We start from the raw sequence: 22,588 nt of genomic DNA on the forward strand, positions 1-22,588 counted from the left end.
CTCTCTCTCACACACACACACACACAAATAAATCTCCAAAAGATAAAATAGAGGACACAAGTAATTAAAACCGAAATTGTGAAAATTTAAGAAAAGAGAAAGAGAGACTGACTCCAAGTGGCCCTAGTTTACACTGGGTCTTCTGATTATTTGATGCTCAAGAAAGAGCAGAGGAAGAAATAATCATAAAGATAGTGGGAAAAAAATCAGTGTTTAAAAAAGATGTTTCTTGAGGTAAGTGGGTCTCTTCAAGGCTTATCTGCCCCCATCGGGCCTCCTGGTCCCGCGGGGTGTCCCGGCATGCGGGCGTGGGGCGGGCGAGAGCCGGGGTACCCTGTCTCAGCCGCTGTCACAAGCACACCCAAGTTCGTGTGGGACATGATCCAGGAGGTGTGCAGCTTCGTGCCCTACGAGCCAGCAGCGAGCCATGGAGTTTCTCAAAGTGTCCAAGGACAAGAGCTCACTCAAGTTCATCAAGAAGAAGGTGGGGCCACGCACATCCGCACCTAGGGAAAGCGGGAGGAGCTGAGCAACCTGCTGGCAGCCACGAGGAAGACCGCGGGCAAGAAGGATTGGTGAACCCTCCCCCAATCAAAGATCGTTCCTACAAAAAATAAAAAAATAAAATAAAAAGATGTATTTTCAAGTTAAGAGTTCAGTGCTGTTAGGGTATGCTGTGTGACGTTATGTCTCTGTCCTTCCTCACCTACCTAAGGCATTCTCTGATTGGCATTAATAAAAAACTGACGGCCAATTTGCTGGGCAGGAAGTGGAAAGTAAAACTTCCCACTTTTTGTCCCCCTGGGAGGGAAAAAGGAACTCTGGGGAGAAGGAGGAGAAATTTCTTTTGCCAGGAGACATGGGAAGAGACTGGTGTGATGACAGGCCTGGAAGGTATAGCTAGTTAGCCACGTGGCTGGATGAGGCTAGGTGGTTGGGTTAGCTTAGAAGAGCTAGATGACAGTCTAGACAGCTTTGAAATATTAAAAGGTCTCTGTATGGTGATTTGAAGAGCTAGCTGTTTAAGGTACAACTGCTGCCATATTATTTTCCAGCATTAATTAATTAATAGATACAGAATATTAATCATTTTACACACTGCCACTCTGATTTCTCTTCAGGTGACATGAACATTTTTCAGGTTTTACTAAAAGATCTCAGTGGCTACTCTAAAGGTTGAAGGAGAGAATTCTTTCCCTGGGACATACCTTTGCAACTTTGGGGAAGTAACTCAAATAGAAGAAAAGTGTGTCAAGAAACTAGATACATAAAGCTCACATTCAGAGTCAGTGTATGTCCAGACAGAGACTTAGTCTCATGTAGCCCATGATAGCCTAAACTCACTATGTATCGATGGCTGATCTTGAATTTCTGATCCTCCTGTCTCCACCTCTCCAGGGCTAGCACTTACCAACTGAGCTACTAAGATGCCAGATCTTTAAAGTTCAGATTCCATTTTAGAGAACCTGAGTTTGAACTCAGGTAAACTAACAGGCTGGTACCTAGCATTAGATTCCAAGTTGCCCCCCAACAAAACCTGAGCCTAGCTCCAGTCTCTAGGCTAATCACCCCTCAAAAAAAGCCCCACCATTTTCAGGTTACACCCTCAACAAGACCAGTGTCTCTGGGTTAGTCTTCCAACAAACCTGCACCCCCAGGTTACAAACCTACCTCCTGCCAAATAACCACAAATGCAGAGGAGAGCAGAAGTTAAGTTTGTGATATGTCTCCCAGCACCAGCCAATCATGTTCAAGGCCACAGGAGCTTTCCAATTAGATGCTTGAACACATATACTCCCTGCTTGCTGCTTACTATAAAGCCTTGCCCCCAATAAACATTCAGGGCAAGGAGAGAATGCTTTCCCTGGGACATACCTTTGCAACTTTGGGGAAGTAACTCAAATAGAAGAAACGTGTGTCAAGAAACACACGCCAAAACCATTCTGCATGATGGCGGTGGGTTGGAGGGGATTGGGGGAAGCTAGCTCAAATAGAATAAAGACCCTGCTTTGAGTTGCATCCCTGTCTGTTTTGGGGGAGTCACTAACATTTTCCTGGCACAACACTACATCTCTAGCCCCAGAGCCAAGAGACTGTTAACAAAAGTTCAAGGAAAACACAAGAGACTTAATGGTTCACCTTTACTGACAACTAGACTGGCTTGAGAATAACCTAGAAGACTCATCTCTGCTGGGGCATTTCTATACAGGTTTAAGGGAGGAGGAGGAGGAGGAGGAGGAGGAGGAGGAGGAGGAGGAGGAGGAGGAGGAGGAGGGGGAGGGGGAGGGGGAGGGGGAGGAAGAGGAGGAGGAGGAGCTATCCTGAAAGTAGACATCACCAACACACAGGCTGGGGTCCACTACAGATTAAAGAGCAGAGGGACGGTGGCCTGAGAACAAACATTCATCTCCCTCTGTCCCCTAACTGCAGTCTGGATGTGACCACCCACCTCATGCTCCCGCTACCACTTCCCTATCATGACAGTGTATCCTCTCCAACGATGGGCCAAAACAGACATGCAAAAGAACAGATACGGATGTCTGCCTAATGCTCTAGGTAAAACACACGCGACAGGACAGACCACAGATCTAAGGATAAAACTCTCTTCCTTGAGTTGCCTCTAGCCAGAGAGAAGAAGCCAACACAAAGCCATGGTCTGAAACAGAAGCCTGTGAAAATATGACATCAAGAGCAGTAATGCATTTGGCTTGGCTGCTCATGACACTGCTCCCCTGAGTGACTCGGGATTACGTCTCCTGCTCACCGCCCACCATGCTCCTGGTGTCACCGGGAACAGTGTGTACAAGCCGGACTCTGGAGAGAAATGGGTTGCTGTTCCTTCCTAGTGTTAGTCAAGCCTGCTCCGTGGGGTTTACTGCTCCTCCATCTACTTAGATGGAATTCAAGGCTAGGTCCCTGACATCTCTTCCAGTGTGAGATGAAAAATGACCTCTGATGACCTCATAATTAAAATTCAGTGGTTAGAATGTCCGTATTTGTGTCCTAGTGAAAGCTTGGAACTTCATTTGAATGTTGGCTTGGCTCCCTGGCACTGGGCTCATGACTGTGGGGAACAAGCATAGCTCAGGGGAAGGGCAGTGGGCAACTGCAATGTCACTCTTCCTATGTCTTGTGTCTACTTTGCAGCTTGCCATCTGGCTGGAGCGGTGACTACTAATGTCTCATTATTGAATCTAAGGATTAGGTTCAATCTTAGCACATCTGGGGACTCTCCACCAAGGAATCCCCCACTGGCTCCTCTGGGACACCTATTGCCTGCCGAGGCACAGTCCCTGGCTGGCCATCAGTAGTGCAAGCCCAGTCTCTTTCCCCGTGGTTTCCCCACTTCTCAGAGCCAACACTCTCCTACAGGTCCAGCCTGCCAGCTATGAGCATTCTCCTGGAGCCAAGTCTGTGAATACACAGCTGTTTCCCAACTGAGACCACGAGACATTCCAACCAGCCCTTTTAGGCACAATGCTGGCACAGGCAAACACCCAGGGACCCATATCAGGTCTCCAAGTGCTTATCTCTAAGTACCCCCTGAGGGGAGCAGGAACTCATAATGCCACCACAACCTAGTAACTTTCTCTAAAACATTTGTCTCTTTAAACCCTAATCTTTTTATAGGCCAGGGGGACAGAGATCAGGTAAGGGCTGCAAAACAGGTTTTCAGGAACTGTTTTGCAAGCTTAGATCATCTAAGGCAGGCTAGGATGTGGGAGCAATCAGAACCTCTCCTAGAGGCCTCAGGTGAATGTGACACACAGACTCTGCTTCTAACTCCCTAAGACAGAAAGAACCATTCACAGTGTAAAGACACAGTGTAAACACACTGTGAATGCCATGGGTATGGCTCTGTAGGAGCAATCGCAACAGGCAAGATCTGGATGCTATAACAGACTCCAAAAGCAAAATGTCATAATATGATAATGTTATCATCAAAAACTGGGGGATGGGATGAAGAAAGGAGGTGAAATGGCTAATTTCTTCTTATTAAAAAAAACACAGTCAAAAGATATCATGCAAGGCGAAGGAACTAGACATAGAAATATATAATTTAATATTATAAAGTCACCAAAAGAAGAAATAAAAAGTATTTTAGAAAGTGGGGGGCATGGAGGGATGTGGACTAGCACAAAGGCCATGGGGGTTTACAGTTGTTAACTGAGGGGCACACCATCAGATCTGAGTGCTAGGAGAAATAGACACATCCCTAGCTTTTATTTTTAAAAAGAATACAATGACTAACAAGCTCTTTTCATAAGTGGAAGTAGGGTTTTTTTTCCCCTTAGTATTCATTGCTTTTCTTATTGCTGCGTGTCTTAGTTTGATTTCTATTGCTGTGATAAAGACCATTACTAAAAGCAACTTGGAGCAGAAGGGGTTTATTTGACTTACAGGTCCCTGGTCACAGGCCTTCACTGAGGGAAACAGAGGCAAAACTCCAAGCAGCATTCAGGGCAGAGAAGCAGGTCAGCTAACTGATGATCTTCACCTCTCCCTCTAAGTCCAGTCCCCAGTCTCACCCCCAGCTCTGTAGCAAACCACCTACTGTGGCCTCTCCTCACTCTCTGCCCCATTCCCAAGGGACTAAGCAGATCCTGGTAGAACACCCTGCTTCCTCCCTCCTGTGGACCCTCTCAGTGTCCTTATCTCCTAGACCATTCCTACTTCTAAGTGTCAGCTCCCAATACATAGAAATGCATGTTACCTGGATCCCCCAGCAGCCACACCTCTCATGACCCCAGAAGACTTTTCTACCAGGAAACACGGCCTCCGTACTCTCCACACACTCCTAGGAACTGGAGAGGGCAACAGAAACCAAGGAGCAAACTGCCCACCCAACAAGGACAACAACAAATATCAGCACCTAGACTTATCATTTCCCCAAACACAGATGCTTAAATGTCAGTTTAAAAACACAATCAATAACAGCCAAAATGATGTCTCTACTAGAGCCCAGCAACCTACCAGAGCAAGTCCTGAGTATTACAAAACAGCTCAATCACAAGAAAAAGACCCTAAAATGGCCTTTGTGAATATTATAGAGGTCTTTAAGGAAGAAATGAATAAATCCTTTAAAGAAATCTATGAAAACATAAATATTAAAAGAAATTGGATAAAACAGTCCAAGACCTGAAAGTGGAAATAGAATCAAGAATGAAAACCTAAACTAAGTGAAATCTGGAAATATAAAAATCAGGAACTCAGTCAGGAGCCTCAGAGGCAAGCTTTACCAACAGAACACAAGAGATGGAAGAGAGAATCTCAGGCATTGAAGACTAAGTAGAAGAACTGGATGCCTCCATCAAAGAAAATATTAAATCTAAAAAAATAGAAATTTAAAAAAATCCAGGCACAAACTATCCAGGAAATCTGGGACACTATGAAAAGAACAAATTTAAGAATAATAGGAATAGAGGAAGGAGAAGAAACCCAGGTCAAAGGCACAGAAAATGTTTTCAACAAAATTATAGAAGAAAATTTCCCTAACCTAAATAAGGAAATGCCCATAAAGGAACAAGAAGCACACAGAACACCAAATAGACTGGACCAGGAAAAAAATTCTCCACAAAACATAACAATCAAAACACTAAACATGCAGAACAAAGAAAAATAGTAAAAGCTGCAAGGGGGAAAGAGTTTCCAAAAGAATATATCTGCTTCTCAGTACTTCATGGAACTGTCTCCCAAATTGACCACAAACTCAGACACAGAGCAAGTCTCAACAAATATTAAAAACAAAAACAAAATAACATTCTGCATCCTATCTGAGCATCATGGTTTGAAGCTGGATATAAACAACAACAGAAAGCTTACTAACTCAATACTAAAGCAAACTGAAAGACAAAAACCACATGATCATCTCGTTAGTCGCAAAGAAGACCTTTAACTAAAATCAAACGTGATACTCCTTCATGATAAAAGTCCTGGAGAGATTAGGGATACAAGGGACTTATCTCAATACAATAAAGGTAGTTTACTTCAAGCCCATAGCCAACATCAATAGAGAGAAACTCAAAGCAATTCCACTAAAATCAGAAATAAGACAAAGTTGTCTACTCTCTCTACAGTACTTAAAGTCTTATCTAGAGAAATAAGATACCTGAAGGAGATGAAGGGGATACAAAATGGAAAGGAAGAAATCAAAGTATCTTTATTTGCAGATGATATGATAATATACATAGGTAACCCTAAAATTCTACTGGGGAATGTCTACAGCTGATAAGCACTTTCAGCAAAGCAACTAGATACAAAATTAACTCACAAAAATCAGTAGCCCTCCTATATTTAGCCCAGAAACAAAGAACACCCAAGATACAATTTGCAAAACACAAGAAAATCAAGAAGAAGGAAGACCAAAGTGTGGATACTTCATTCCTCCTTAGAATGGAGAACAAAATACCCATGGAAGGCATTATAGTGACAAAGTTTGGAGCTAAGACAAAAGGATGGACCATCCAGAGACTACCCCACCCAGGGATCCATCCCATAATCAGCCACCAAACCCAGACATATGCCAGCAAGATTTTGCTGAAGGGACGCTGATATAGCTGTCTCTTTCGAGGCTATGCAGGGGCCTATCAGACACAGAAGTGGATGCTCACAGGGCCCCCAATGGAGGAGCTAGAGAAAGTACCCAAGGAGCTGAAGGGGTCTGCAACCCTATAGGTGGAACAACAATATGAACTAACCAGTACCCCCAGAGCTTGTGTCTCTAGCTGCATATGTAGCAGAAGATGGCCTAATTGGCCATCATTGGGAAGAGAGGCCCCTTGGTCTTGCAAACTTTATATGCCCCAGTACAGGGGAATGTCAGGGCCAAGAAGTGGGAGTGGGTGGGTAGGGGAGCAGGGTACGGGGGGGGGGGGAGGGTATAGGGGACTTTCGGGATAGCATTTGAAATGTAAATGAAGAAAATAGCTAATAAAAAATTGGGAAAAAAAAGAAAAGCAAAAAATAAATAAATCAGTAGGCCTCCTCTATACAAATGAAAAATGGACTGAGAAAGAAATCAGGGAAACAACAGCTTTCTATTATGAATAGAATAAACAATAAAAGATTTTGGGGTAACTCTAATGAAGCCATTGAAAAACCTGTTTGATAAAAACTGAAGATGTCAGAAGCTAGAACGATCTCCCATGCTTATGGATCAGTAGGATTAATGTAGTAAAACTGGACATCCTGCCAAAAGCAATCTACAGTTTTAGTGCAATCCCCATCAAAAGTCCAACACAATTCTTCACAGATCCTGAAAGAACAATCTTCAGATTCCTATGGAAAAACAAACAACCCAGGATAGATAATCCTGAAGAACAAAAAAAACTGTTGAAAAATATCACCATCATGATTTCAGGTACTGCAGAGCTATCATAATAAAAACAGTATGGCATTGGCATAAGACAGGCATATTGATCAATGGAATCAAACTGAACACCTAGACATAAATCTACATACTATGGGCACCTGATTTTTTTTATAAATAAGCCAGAAATACACAAAGAGTAAAGTGTCTTCAACAAATGGCGCTAGGCAAACTGGATATCTGCATGTAGAAGAATCCACAAAGATCCATACTTATCACCCTACACAAAACTCAATTTCAAGTGGACCAAAGACCTCAATATCAACCAGATACACTGAACCTGATAGAAGAGAAAGTGAAGAAGAGCCTTGAACTGATTGGTACAGGAAAACGTCCTGAACAGAGCATCGTTAGTGTGGGCACTAAAATCAACAATTAATAAATAGAATCAAGTAAAACCGAACCTCATGGCAAAGGGCACATCATTCGGACAACGTGGCAGCCTTCAGAGTGGGGAAAGAACTTTTACCAACTATTCATTCAATTAGAAGGCTAATATCCAAAATACATAAAGAACACACACAAACCTAGATATCAAAAAATAAATAAATAAATAAGTAAACCCAATTTTAAAATAGGGTAGATATCCATACAGAACTTTCAAAAGAGGAAAGTTAAATGGCTAAGAAATACTTAAGGAAATGTCCAACATCCTTAGCCATTTCATCTTACGCTTGTCAGAATGGCTACGATCAGTTTCAAAAAGAGACAGCTCATGCTGGTGAGGAGGTGGAGGAAGGAGAAAACCCATCCATTGCTGGTGGGAGCGCAAACTTGTCCAGCCACCATGGAAACCAGTGTAGCAGTTCCTCAGGAGGATGGGAATCAGTCTACCTTGAGCATGTACATGATCCAAGCTTATATGAACTCACAGCTGCACGGTAAGCATAGAGCTACTCGGGTCTGCACCCAGTCCATATGAACTCACAGAGGCACGGTAAGCACCCGGTTCTCGGAGGCTTTCTAGTTTAGTGTTTTATGGAATTCCTGGGTGTATGGATGGGTGGCCCTCTGACTCTTGTGCCTTCTCTGGGGTCCTTTTCCTTATGTTCGTTTTTGTCCAATTTTGATGTGTTCATTTTTGTTTTATTCTATTAATATCACCTCAAAGTCTATTTGTTTTCTTTTTTCATTTTTTATTAGATATTTTCTTTATTTACATTTCAAATGTTATCCCCTTTCCTCATTTCCCCTCTGAAAACCCCCTATCCCCCTCACCCCCCCTCCTCCTGCTCACCAGCCCATTAACTCCTGCTTCCTGGCCCTGGCATTCCCCTAGCCTATGTGTTTTCTAATAAGAGATGGAAAAGGACAGGGAGGAGAGGTGGGGAAGAGCTGGGAGGAGTAGAAAAAGGGGAAAGCATAATTAGGATTATATGAAAAAATCTATTTTCAATAAGAGGGAAAATGAATTAAAAAGAAGAAGAAGAACAGCAGCAGCAGCAACGGCAACAGCAGCAACAACAACAACTCAAAGCAGGAGCTGAAACAGAGACCATGAGGAACGTTCTCTCTGGCTGGCTCCCCAGCTCACTTTCAGCCACCTTTCTCACAGCATGCAGGAATACCTGCCCAGGGGTGTCATTGCCCATGGTTGGCTGGACCCTCCTATATCAATCATTAATCAAGACAATGCCTGCCCTGGCCTGTCTACAGACCAACTTGAGGCAACTTTCACAGTTGAGATTGCCTCTTCCCAGATGACTCTAGCTTGTGTCGAGTTGCTGCTCCCCACATTTAGGCTGTGTCCTCTCTGCATAATCAGTCCTCTGGAAACACCCTCACAGGCATCAAAAGCTGCACCTCAGAATCTTCTAGGTGATTCTGAGCCCAGAAAGTTGACAGTGAAGATTAAATATTGCAATCCCCTGTTGAAAAGTCATTTTGTAAATTATACCATGCCACAGTTGTGTATTTGAGATACAGACAGATAAAATATTTATAGACAGAGATAGATGCCAAATATATGGGACTTAGTCTCATAGAGGTGATCAACCACGCCCAGACTTTCACAACAAATTAGGGGAGCCAGTACAGACCTGGATCCTCCAAGAGTATGCAGAATACCTAGCAATCCATTCTCATTACTAAAGGGTTCCAACAGGCACCCTAGGGCACCTTTATGGTACAACTTCTTGCTATGACCATCCAAGCCTTTAACCCCCTTATCCAGCTTACCCCATCTAAGCCAGGTACCTACAATGATACTGTCCAGTGTCAGCATCCCTGGGCCTCCTGCTCATCACTGAATTACCATAAATGTCTAGTGCTTTAAAACAGATCTACATATTTATGTGTACATATATGTTGTGTGTGTATATGTTAAATTGGATTCATGAGGGGGAGAAATCACTGCCATATTATGCTGGAGTTCTTAATTATGTTGCTAACAAGAGAAGCTAATTCAGCGTCTTAGGTAGAGAAGGCATTTCTTGCAAGGCTATCAGGTGGCTCACAATCCACAGGAACCTGAGAGGGAGCCAAGGGTACTTAGTGCTGGGACCTCTATGAAGGTCACGCAGGAAAATCAGCCTTAGCTTTGCTGTCTCCGTCACCTCACGGATTATAAGGCACTCTGGCTGTTCTATGTGGACACCCCAGCCGACATTCCAGTCGGTGACTGGGACACAGCCTCCCTCCTCCATGACTGCTGACGCTCAGAAGTAAGTGTCCCTAGAGCCTCCATTGCTGGAGCTGGCCCTGCTTCTCACAGGACTCACAAATGTAGAGACCCTCAACTCCAGAGTGCTGAATGGAATACATGGGGGGGGGGGTTAGTGTGTCTGTCTGTCTGTCTGTTTGCCTGCCTGCCTGTCTGTCTGTCTGCCTGTCTGTCTGTCTGTCTGTCCGTCTGCCTGTCTGTCTGTCTGTCAGACAAGCACTCTACCATTCAGCTACATATCTAGCTTTTTTTCCTTTGGAGACGGAATCTAAGTTAACCCAGATCTGCCTCAAACTTGTGATGTTTTGCCTCAGCCTACCAAGTAGCTGAGATTATCCTTAAGCACCACCATACCCAGCTATCCAGACATTCTTATGCCTTAAAAAACAGAGGGAGGCATTAGGACTGCAACTCACTTACTTGGTAGAATGCTTCCCTAGTACGCAAAGGACCTACTAGATTCGATGTCCAGCATCAAAGAAAACCATGCATGGAATCACATGCCTATAGTCCTAGGATCCAGAAAGTGGGGGCAGAAGGATGAGAAGTTTAAAACCATCTTTGGTTACATAGCTACTTCGAGGCCAGCTTGGGATACATGATGCTCTATCTCAAAACAACAAGAAGGAAGGGAGGGGAAGGGAAGGGAAGGGAAGGGAGGGGAGGGGAAGGGAAGGGAAGGGAAGGGAAGGGAAGGGAAGGGAAGGGAAGGGAAGGGAAGGGAAGGGAAGGGAAGGGAAGGGAAGGGGGGAGGAAGAGTAAGCAAATGATAGAAGAGTGTATGGTCACTGAATTACAACTTATACAAAGGGAGCTTACAATGCCCATCTGAAATTAAAATATCATCAAAATAACTAGGGAGGGTTCTGGAAATCTCTAATGGCACAGTAAGAAGGATGCAAAATATTGTTCTGAATCAAGGCACCTATTTCACAGACACATAAATTACAAGATTGCCTCACGGGTACCTAATAATTAGTGGTAATGTGTCAGCGTTAAATCTAGGTCTCATACACTGTGAAATAATCAGGGCTCATTCCAAGTTATGGTCAGCCACAAGATGTCTTTGAATGCAGCAGCCTACATGGGGCCAAAGAGCCCCACGGCCCATCTCATTTGTATGCAGAGAATCCTCAATTGCATGTGCTGGTTTAGACTCCAGTTCTTCAGGGCCTCAGGAAGCGTGACTCTCTAGTTAATCAATCTTGAAGGTTAGTCCTCAAACAAAGCATGTTAGTCTCCCATGATTCTCTCAACAGATGAAGGGCCCCCGGGTCTCTAAGTGCTGGGAAACAGAGCCAGATCCCTGGCCTACCTTATGTAGAGTAAATGAAGGGAGGAATGTATAGTATAGTTAAGCCATTTTGTTCTAACCATTCTAATGAAGCTGGCACAATCAAAGAATCGTTTTTAAGTAGCCACCGTAGTTACCATTTCTTGTCCTCGCTGTGAGGTATAATTTAGGACACCTACAAGTAAGAATGAACAAATGGAACCGGCCGTGCATAGTGGCACAGGCCTTTAATCCCAGCACACAGAAGGCAGAAGCAGGCAGATCTCTGTGAGTTCAAGGCCATCCAGTTTACATGGTGAGTTCCAAGGCCACCAGGGTTATATAATGAGACCTGTTCAAATAAAATAAAATAACTACATGGAATCCGAGATATACATTTGTTTGTTTGTTTGTTTGTTTATTTGTTTGTTTGTTGGGGGCATGCCACAGCATGCATCTGGAGGTCAGAGTGCAACTTGTAAGAGTCTGTTCTTTCCTTCTGCCATGAGTCCTGGGGATCGAGTCAGGCCATCAGGCTAGAACCATCACCCTGGCCCTGAGCCTTTGTTTGTTACATTGATGACAGAGCTTCCTTTACACCAGTATGCGGGTCACATGCACCCCACCTACTCCACACTGACAAGAAAGTAGCATCAGTTCCAACTACCACTTCATGAGCAACCAAAACTCTACTGGGCAGCTGGATGTTCATGGCGGTGATTCTTACTAACGCACTACCGAGGAAAAGCATGTAATTAAGACAATTCTGTTTACTAACTGAGGTACCCATACATGACAATTTTCGAGGCCATCTCTGGAACAGAGTCTGATTTTTTTTTAAACAATTTCAAAACTTTTTGTTAAAATCCAAAAGGAATAAGAAGCAGAAAAATAAGAATATACTTTAAACATGGAAAATGTTAGCCTTTTGTGCAAAATACTTACTCTAGACTGCTACATACAGGCATATGCTTTACCCTAAGGACAACCACAAGTATTTAAAACCTATTCTCCAGCACTATCATTGTCCTGGGCATGGGAGTGCTCTGCTGATAGTAGCCAATGAATGAAGGTCTGGGTTTCCATGGAAACGTGAGTTTGAAGGAACTGGGACAAACTGACCCTCTTTTGTTCAAGCTGATCAACAACCTGAAGTAATCGCAGTCACAATCAGAAGAGGGCACACAAAAGGACTGCTCCTTACAAAGGAACACTCACATGTTCCAGGCTGGTGTGGACATAACTGGAAACGAGGACAGCTGGTCTCCCAAGGGGCTGGATGGGGGCCAATGGCCAGTCTTGCCCCAGCCTCCTCCACACAGCCACAGAAGCATAAGAGTGAACTGGCCCTAGAGCTGGAAGGGGAAGTGAAGAGCCTCCTGGGGAGACACACAGAACCCTAAGCAGCCAGTCCACAGGCTAAGCAGGCTGCCTCAATGCTCTTGGCTAGGTCACTACACTCTGGAAAGCAGGAAGCAGTCATTGGGGTAGCCAGGGAAAGTGCCTCCTCAGGGTGTGGCTGTGGCTGCTGAGCTGAGAGCCAAAGAAACCCACAGCCAAGCACTGGGCTAGGGGAAGAAAGACCTAGGCAAGCAATGCCCAGTATGTGAAGGGGGAGGTGAAGCCAGGAGGTGCCAAAGCTGGACAGCTAAACCCAGATCTGCAAAACAATGCCCCAGGTGCACTGAAGCATCCCTAAAATCCCAGTTCTGGGGCTCAGAGACAGGAGGGTGCAGAGAACAAGGCCAGCCTCAGTTACACATGGAGTTCAAAGTTGAGACTGTCTTGGAAAAAAAAAAAAAAAAAAGGCCCCACTGGTTTCTCTAATGCAACAAGGCCTCTTCCCTACATTGACCTCTGGCACATTCCAACACTCAGGAAGCAAGGGAGGGGAACCTGGGCAACACAGAAAGGAAGGAAAGGAGGGAGGGAGGGGTGCAATACACACCCAAGTGGGGGGAGGGGGAGGGGAGAGTTGAGCCTGTATTACGAAGTTATCTTCTCAAGGCAGGAAAACTAAGCTCCAAAAGGCAGACTTGTGTGGTTCAGAGGAAGAGCCAGGCACAGCTGAAAGGCACTGCCAGTTTCTTTCTACACACATTGTGTTCATTTCTTAAACTAATGTATTTGGTGCAGGGTGTGTGTGTGTGTGTGTGTGAGAGAGAGAGAGAGAGAGGGAGAGGGAGAGAGAGAGAGAGAGAGAGAGAGAGGAGACAGAGACAGAGAGAGATGTGTGTGTGTGTGCACATGTGTGCCTCCAGAGGACAAAGAGGACATCAGATCCTCTGAAGCTGGTGTTCCTGGCAGCTGTGAGCCACCTGGGAATTGAATCCTCTGCAAGAAACACTAAGCCATCTCTCATCTCTCAGCCGCTGCTTCGTTTGTTTGTGTTGGTTTTGTTGCGTAAGAAGAGGTCTTCTAAGTAGTACAGACTGGCCTTGAACTCTCCATGGTCAGCCTCAGCCTCCTAAATGCTGGTTTTACAGGCATGCATCACTACACCTGGCTATAATGCTGTCTTACTAAGATGCATATAAACCCATGTAGCATAGTGACTGAGACTTAACTTATGAGCTGACAGTCTCAGCCTTACCCAGTTGCAAGCCCTTATTTTAAGTTATAAAATCATATCACTTACTTTAAGTTAGATTAATATTTTACAACTAGTCTAGTTCGCTTGTTTCTCTGACAAAACGCTGACTGAAAACAACTAGAGGAAGAAAGCATTTATCTCAGCTCACAACTCTCAGGTCACACCCTATCACTGAGGGAAGTCAGGGCAGGAACCTGGAAGCAGGATTAGAGCAAAGCCCAGGAGGGAGTATTGCTTACTGGTTTGGTCTTCATGTCTTACTAAGCCTGCTTTCTATAGCACTCAGAACCACCTGCCCCCAGGGGTGGCACCGCCCACAGTGAGCTAACCCTCCCTCACCAGTCATCAATCAAGAAAATACCCCACAGACCATCTGAAGGACACATCTTCTCAATTCAATTTCCCTCTTTCCAGGCACCACTTGCTTATATCACATTGACAAAAACTAGCTGCCACAATGACACTCTCTATCCAATATTCTGCCACTACAACGTCACAGTTCGAACGCCTGGCCTTATGACAAAAGTTAATGATAGAAATACAGTAGCAGACTGCTCGGCAACAATGAGTGGCACATGCAGAAACAGTGTTACCTAATACTAATTTACAGTGACCTGAAAAGGTGGGACATGAGACAGTATATACATGCTGGTTATAACTTTTCTGGGTGTTATGCATGCTGCATGTTCTTCGTATGGCACATATGTGTGGGGCACGTGTGTGGATGTCAGTGCATGTATCCATGTATGTACATATGGAAGCCACAGCAGGACAGTGGGGACTTCCTCTGTTACTCACTGACGTAATGCCTTGACCAGGGACTCTCAGTGAACAAGAAGCTCATCATGTTGGTGAGGCTGTATTGGCCAATGGATTCACAGGATCTGCCTATATCTGGCCCTCAATGTTGGATTATAGGCAGGCACAGGCAGGCACAGCCATGCACAGCTTTTGTATGTGGTTACTAGATATTCAAAGGCAGGTCTTCATGACCACGCCAAGGCCCCTAAAATGGGTACAACTTTACAACAAACTATGTAAGTTACTTTTATTAATGTAATTTTCACCTACACTTGTTAATGCTCAAATGTGTGTGTGTGTGTGTGTGTGTGTGTGTGTGTGTGTGTGTATCACGAGTGTCCCAGAAGTGGGCTTTCCTGAACTCCATCCACTTTTTGTCACTTGGAAATCTTAGAATACAAACAGGAGATTTTCTTATCCTCATTCACCTTAATACCTTAATAAAGTATTAATAAAGTACTGACCAAATAGCCAACAATACCCCAAAGCCAGATACAAACAAAGAACGCCGTCCATCCACCCTCCTCCTGCAGACATTAATCCCAAACAGCTGAGCAAAACACGCCTCAGCTATGAGCCATGGGTTCACCCAACACCTCCTTCACTCCTATCCTGCTTTCCAACCTATTAAATGCTACACCCACGATTTGCCCTTTCCAATATGTTAAAGGCATTCCAGCAAACGCAATAAACGATGGCGTAACAAAATGCTGCCTATATTACTTGAAGAGTTGAAAGCATGTTGGAGCTCAAGATTCTCAAAGCAGTGTGGGGACCCGCGACCCTGACCCCTCTGTTCTGCATCATGTTGTCTCACCATGGCATGGAACTGGAAGGGGCTTGCCACCTCCTACCCTGTATGTCTGAAATGACTCTTGGGGTTGGAGAGATGGCTCAGTAAAATGCTCGTTATGCAAGCATGAGTACCTGAATTTGGTCTGCAGAACCCTAGTAAAGATGCTGAGCATGGTGGCACATGCTGGGACAGGGAGGCAGGAGGATGCCTGGCTCTCACTGGCCAGCCACTGTAGCCTAAGTCATCAGCTCTAGGCTCAGTGACAGACACAGTCTCAAAGGAGACAGAGTTCTCAAGGATGACACCAAGGTTGTCTTCTAGCCTCCACCCATAAAACAAAACCAATTTTGAAAATGAATTCTGGGAATAATTAAATCCTATATCAAGAGATATGAAAAAAATGTAAGAAGAAAAGCTACCATGTGTAAGATGTTACATACTCTTCAATGCAAAACAAATTTCCTACTCTATTTTAAACTTGGCGGTTACATAGACTCCACTTCCATGTGTCTGTCTATTGTCATCTCTTAAACTCCCATAGCAGGGAAAGGAAAAGGACAAAGGCTCTGGTCATTTGCACTGCCACTGGACACGGGAAAACGGTTCATGTTGGAACATTCATTTCAGCTCTACCACAGAAAACTGATAACGTCTACATTATTAAGAAAATTAACATGTGCAGGCTAAGAAGACAATGTAGCAAATCTCAGAAACAAAAAGTAATACGTTTGTGGTTAATAAATGTGGTTTGCTTGTGACAAAGAAGAAAAAGGATGCAGAGTGTGTAGGAGGTTAGGTTAAGAGCTGGGGAATAGGTACCGTGAATTATAGTTATATTGTTCCCTCTACTTTTGTACCCACAGTGAGGAGACATTGTGTGGGGGTGGAGGGGGGATCATGTGTGTGTGTGCGTATCTGTGCACACTCATGTGGAGACCAGAGGAGAATGACAGGTGTCTTCTTCCACCATTCTCCACCTTATACTTAAAACAGGACCTCTTACTGAGCATGATCCAGTGGCTATCTAAGTTCCAGGGCCCACCTATCTCCACCCCTCAGTGATGGGGCTGTAGGTACACATTGCCATGGCCAGCTTTTATTGTGTGCTGGAAATCGGGTGTTGTTGCTTGCCCAGCAAGCCCTCTTAACCCCTGAGCTGTCTGCTTAGCCCTAAACAAATGTTTTTTCCTATTATATTCTGGAACTAGAAACACACACACATACACACATATACATACATATGTATGTACACATGTAATATGTATAGAGCTTAAAGCAAATCATAAACTATCAAGATTATCATCTATTATTATTGTTATTAATTATTATTATTATAGGGACATCTGCTGCTTATTTATTTATGGGTTTTGTTTTTGTTTTTGTTTTTGCTTTTTGCTTTTTGAGACAGGGTTTCTCTGTGGTTGCCCTCTCTGACTCTCCTGGTAAGTTTCTCTGTAGATCATGCTGTCCTCAAACTCAAGAAATTCACCTGCCTCTGCCTCCTGAATGCTGAGATTAAAGGCGTGTTCTACCACCACCTGCCTAGGAACATTTACTTCTAAAGTATCTACTGGCAACTTATTTTCCAATAGACAAGAATGCTTAAAAAAAAAATGTCAACCGTTTGCTTCAATGGGCTTCATAGTAAAGAGAAGTGTCACGTGGTCTGTACATACCAGCAGTATCATGGGCCTTTTCCAAGTCGTCAATCCAATGATTCCAGAGAGTATCACCTGTGAGGAAAAATGTGTCATCAGCCCAGAACATGCTAGTGAAACATCTCCCATTCTTGCAGATTATATAAGCCATGGCAAACCACGCTGGGCCATCTTACAGAACTACAAAGCACATTTACTAGCTGTGTATGTTTTCATTTGTGGCGGTAAAAACATCAGTATCTCTAGCCAAGTTCCATATACCCAGTCTGCAGTCACATTCAGTCTATGATTTACACAAGTACCTTCGTGGGACAGGTACACTCCAAAGTGGCAGACAAAACCCATGAGGGTATCTCCTAGGCAAAGCTTGCAGCCTGGGTTCCAGATTCCTGTAACCACACACACACACCACTCCTCACTTCCAAGCACCTTGTCCTGTCTCTCCTCAGCCATCCAGGCTACACATTCCAGGACTTTGTGCCGTGTCCTCTTTATTCCCATACCCATCCCTCTCGATGGCCCTCCCAGCTGCCCAAGAACTCCTACCCACCTACAAGCCCCTACCTGTCACCTCCTCCAAGAAGCCTTCCATAATCTCTTCACTCCACATGTCTGCCTTGTATATACCAACTTCTTTTTTTCCTCTTAAAAACTCCATATTTGGGCGTTGGAGATATATCTCAGCAATTAAGAGTACTTGCTGCTCTTACAGAGGACTAGAGTTCAGTTTCACCCAAGTCAGGCAAGGTGGCACCCACATGCATATACATGGACAGACAGACACACACACACACACACACACAAACTCAATGGTCATCCTTTAAGAGGTGCATGTCCACACCTCTGCCATGTGCTCCTGTCCTGTCTGAATCCATGGCACCTAGCATAGTGCCTGTCACGTGACTATCAACAAATGACAGTCACCCATCATTCACACCACAAAGAGGAAGTCCAGAGAGAAAGCTCTTGAATTGCACAACAATGCTTCAATAAAAAAAAACACACTAGCCGGGCGTGGTGGTGCACGCCTTTAATCCCAGCATTCTGGAGGCAGAGGCAGGCGGATTTCTGAGTTCGAGGCCAGCCTGGTCTATAAAGTGAGTGCCAGGACAGCCAGGGCTACACAGAGAAACCCTGTCTCGAAAAACCAAAAAAAAAAAAAAAAAAAACAAAAAAACAAAAAAAAAAAAAAAAAACCACACACACACTAAAATTCTTGCTAAAGAAGAACCAGAATGTTGCCAAAATACAACCTTTTGGAAGGCACAGTTCACTAAGCCACCAGAAAGAAGAATTAAAGTAATAATCACTCACTCAAGACACCCTGCGGCCTCTTGAGCACACTTCCCCTGTTATAGCAGGGTGTGTCCACCAAGCACAGTGAGGGGGAGTGTCCTTCCCAGAGCATCTCCCTTGCCCAAATCCCTGCCACGCACACATCCACAATTACTGTTTACTAACTACACAGCAGGTGAGGGTTTTCAGATTAACACACAGGCTCACCTGCAATGACCCGTCTCACCAACAGAGTTGGAATCAGCCCATATCACCATGCTATCAGAGGACAAAATACACTCAGATAACCTTGACCCAGAACCCCGTATACGCAGACACATGTCGGTTTCCTTCTATTTCACTCTATCTGTACAGTTCCATTAACTCTGAAAGGATTCTGCTTGCCTTCATCCCTAGAATGTGGGCTGCGTTGACTCTCTACTTTGGAACTGGAGGTCAGGAGACCCAGGGTTCAGGTCTCCTGCTCAGCTTCGGAAAAAGTCAGTCATGTGACCTTAGCTAAGTCTCCTCACTCTGGCCTCCTGAGAGATGTTAAGTAAAAGAAATAACCCCTGGGTCTCATCAGAGAAAAACACTGAGCTGGGTCAGGATGCTGAGGCAGGAAGCTCACAAAGTCAGCCTGTTCTCAAACAAAACAAAACAAAAGTCCACAAAAGACTGATGCCACCATGATGACAGATCCTTCAGAAAGCCCTGATATCCAGTGAGTATATGAGCACACTCACACGTGCCCACGTTTGCAAGAGAACATGCGTTGTATGTACATGTGCGTGCATCTCCTGTGTGGGGACATATGCTCGTGCATGTTTGCGTACAAACATCTGCTTGTGTGTCCTCATTGTGTGTCTCTGCCTCCTCCTCACCATGCTGGGACTGGACTTCGCTGAGGAAATGCAAACTGTTTTTGTGTGAAAACAAGACTGAAATTGTCCCTGGTCTTGAGGAAAACACAGACTGCCCACTTGGGTAGAAAATAACGATGATTTGAATTACTCATTGATGTTTGTTATTTGTGTCACTGTCTCAGAATGTCCTGTGGTTCGGCTCTCAGGGACATTCTCTTTCTTCCATTAAAACAGTATTAAGATGAAGCGTCCAGCTCGGGACACAAAAGCCATAAAACAAAGATGAATCTAAGCTACACTTTCTATTTCTGTATCAGCCTCAGCCTCCCTCCTCCTCCACACTCACAAGTTAGTGCATTTAATGTATTTTATGTAAGTACAAATTTCTCCCTAAAATGTTATTATATATGTAAATGGTTTTGTGTGTGTGTGTGTGTGTGTGTGTGTGTGTGTGCACATATGCAGAAGGGTGTGGTTCCCACAATGTCACCGTAACAGATCCGCTTTTTTTCTGATCTGAGTAAGTACTTCATTGGAATCTTGTCAACTCCACTGAAATAGCTGGAATTCATTTCAGAGTGACAGCCGTGTAACCTTCCATTGTGTGGCCGCGCCTAATGCATTCAGTCATTTCCATATTCGTGGGCGTTCACTCCCAGCTTTCTACTCTTGCAAACAATACAACCATAAACACTCGTGGTTTTATGAATGTATCTTTAAAGACGTGTGCTTTTATTCTGGTTGGACAAAGTCTTAGGAAAGGAGTGGCCAAGTAGAATGTGATTTACATTTCTAATTCTAATAGATCCTCACTGATAGATGTCTTTTCCAATGAAGCCTTCTGAGATAAAAGGACCAGCCACGCTCCCTTTCCTTCTTTGGAGGTGGCATTTTGTTTACATAGTAGCAACTTCAGAAAATGTCATTGAAAACAAGAATAAATATGTAGTCTGTAAGGGGTTTCAATAACCTCACAACATATCTGGGGAAAAAAAAAACCTTAAGATTTGTTGGAGAGAAAAACAAAGCTTATAGAGCAATACTGAATAAAGACCCAAATAAACCAGGACGTACCAAGGTCATGGGTTAGAATAGACTCTGTGCAAAGACATCACTGCCACTTGAATTCTGAAATAGATTCAGAGCACAGCCAGCAAGCTTGGGTGAACCAAATTCTTCAGCAGGCACTGGAAAGTAAGTTCAGGCAGGCCTAGCAGAGCTGGTACAATCCCAATACTTTCAGAGGCTGAGGCTAGAGGACCACAAGTTCAAAGCCTACCTGGCCTACAGAGGAGCTTCAAGGCCAAGGGAGCAAGGCAGTGAAATTCTATTTCAAAATAAATGGTAAAAAGGAGGCTGGGGATAGGCTGAGTGGCTCAATCCCCAAGACTAAGAGGGGAAATAAAACTGCATCCTAGTTCTGGGTGCCCCTCAGTCCTGAACATGCAAACCCTGTTCTTTTCAAACCCAGTGAATCCCAAGGCATTATGGCAAGGCTTTGAGTGTGGAGGGGAGGAGGGCAAAGAGAGGAAGGAGAAACAGAGGGTCAGAAGCGTCTGGAATGGTGGCAGGAAATGAGACTCTGCCTTGAAGTGAACCCTTTAAAAGCTCAAAACTCAAGGCGTGGCAAAGAGCGTCTGTTGCTGTTGTGGAAGCATGGTGCTGTGGGCGGCAAGGAGTGAGACAAGGTGAGCACTCTGGGCTTCACCTCCCTCTGTGCAGCAGAGGATGGGCTCTGTCAGGAGGAAGTCCAGGAAGTCCCCCAGCACCAGCCTTTCATGGCTTCTACTAGCCCACCGTGCTACTACTGACTAGTTGCCTATGCCATGAGGGCCTGTACCTGAGAAAGCACTCAGGTACCATGAGCAGCTTCCAGAAGGCACTTGGTAATAGCAAGAGTCAATGAATGAATGAATGAATCAATGAATGAATGAATGAATCAATGAATACCAGAAACAGAAGATGTGCTTGCTTAAGGATGACTGCATAAGCCTGAACACATTTCCACCCCCTGTGCTTCCTGAAAGAACAGCCACGGAGAAGGTGATCACGCCATGATGAGCCTTCCATCCAGCACAAGATGCGACGTGCCCCGAATGTGCAGGCACGCACCTATTGCCAGTGGCAAGCCATCTCCAGATTATTCCAGCCGGAGTCATCATCATGTTTGTTTCACTCTTTACAGATCATCCCTGTAGCTCATAGGAACAAAACAGAGCTCTCCTCCTGATGATGTCAAGGGATGACAGGTCAGAGTCAGCGTGACCCACCACGTGCGGCTAATGCCCTTAATTTTCCAGCTTAGAAACCAATCATTAAAATCAAAAGCTTAGACTCCTACTGCCCTACTTTCCCTGGCTAATCCACAAACATGCCTTCAGGCAAAAATGTTCTGGCTCGTTTGTCAAAAACTGCTGTATCTAGACACAGATGTCTGAGAGCCCTGTTGCAAATGCCCTGTTTATCTTGTGAATAGGCAGAAAATAATTTATCAAACTTCTCAACAACCTATCTTTCCCTATAACTGAAAAAGTGTATGAGAGGAAGAGAGAGAGGGAGAGAAAGAGAGAGAGAGAGAGAGAGAGAGAGAGAGAGAGAGAGAGAGAGAAAGAGAGGCATAACTCATTTGAAAAGTTGAATAAGTAGCAACAAAGAAAGCTGGTGATTTCAATGTTCAAAAACCAGACGGGCAACCCAACAGAACTCTACTCTTTTATTAAATGCAGCTTTGTTCAGTAGGTGCCATCTCCCACAATCCCAATGGGATTGAAATATTAACTTAAGCACATGCCTAAACGGAGAACCAGGATGACACAATCTGAACACAGACATCAAGACACTCTCAGCCACTTACCAACCATGATCTGTGTCTAAAGACAGCTGGCTATTCTCTTAGCACTACAAATGTTGGGCATAATGGTCATTAGCCAAGGTTGGCAAGGGGAAAAAACAATCATAGCATGCGCAAGTAAAAAAGATCTAAATGCATTTTCTTTTTTCTGAGACAGCATCTGATAATAGAGCCCAAGTGAGCCTCAAACACTTCACAATGATCAGGAACGAGGTGCTGCTAAACTGGACGAGCCTTGTAAATATTCTAATCAAAAGAAGTTATTCTGGGGGCTGGAGAGATGGCTCAGTGATTAAGAGCACCAACTGCTCTTCCGAAGGTCCTTCGTTCACTTCCCAGCAACCACATGGTGGCTCACAACCATCTGTAATGAGATCTGACACCCTCTTCTGGTGTGTCTGAAGACAGCTACAGTGTACTTACATATAATAAATAAATCTTTAA

General features: G+C 44.3%; 1 protein-coding gene across 4 annotated transcripts in view; it reads right to left on the reverse strand.

The window, feature by feature from the left end:
• Window positions 1-22,588, reverse strand: part of Fam189a2 (family with sequence similarity 189, member A2) — a 58,687-nt gene that overhangs the window by 31,686 nt on the left and 4,413 nt on the right. For 3 of the 4 annotated variants that reach the window (XR_386486.4, XR_001782594.2, NM_001114174.1), the window contains exon 2: window positions 17,171-17,227. The exons of the other annotated variant lie outside the window; for it this stretch is intronic. Coding sequence is in view for 1 of the 3 variants with exons in the window: in NM_001114174.1 (NP_001107646.1) it covers window positions 17,171-17,227 (57 nt within the window). In the remaining 2 variants the exon portion in view is untranslated. The remainder of the gene's footprint in view (window positions 1-17,170; window positions 17,228-22,588) is intronic. 4 annotated transcript variants of the gene reach the window in all.

Source organism: Mus musculus, chromosome 19 (genome assembly GCF_000001635.26).
Source record: "Mus musculus strain C57BL/6J chromosome 19, GRCm38.p6 C57BL/6J".
NCBI lineage: Eukaryota > Metazoa > Chordata > Mammalia > Rodentia > Muridae > Mus > Mus musculus.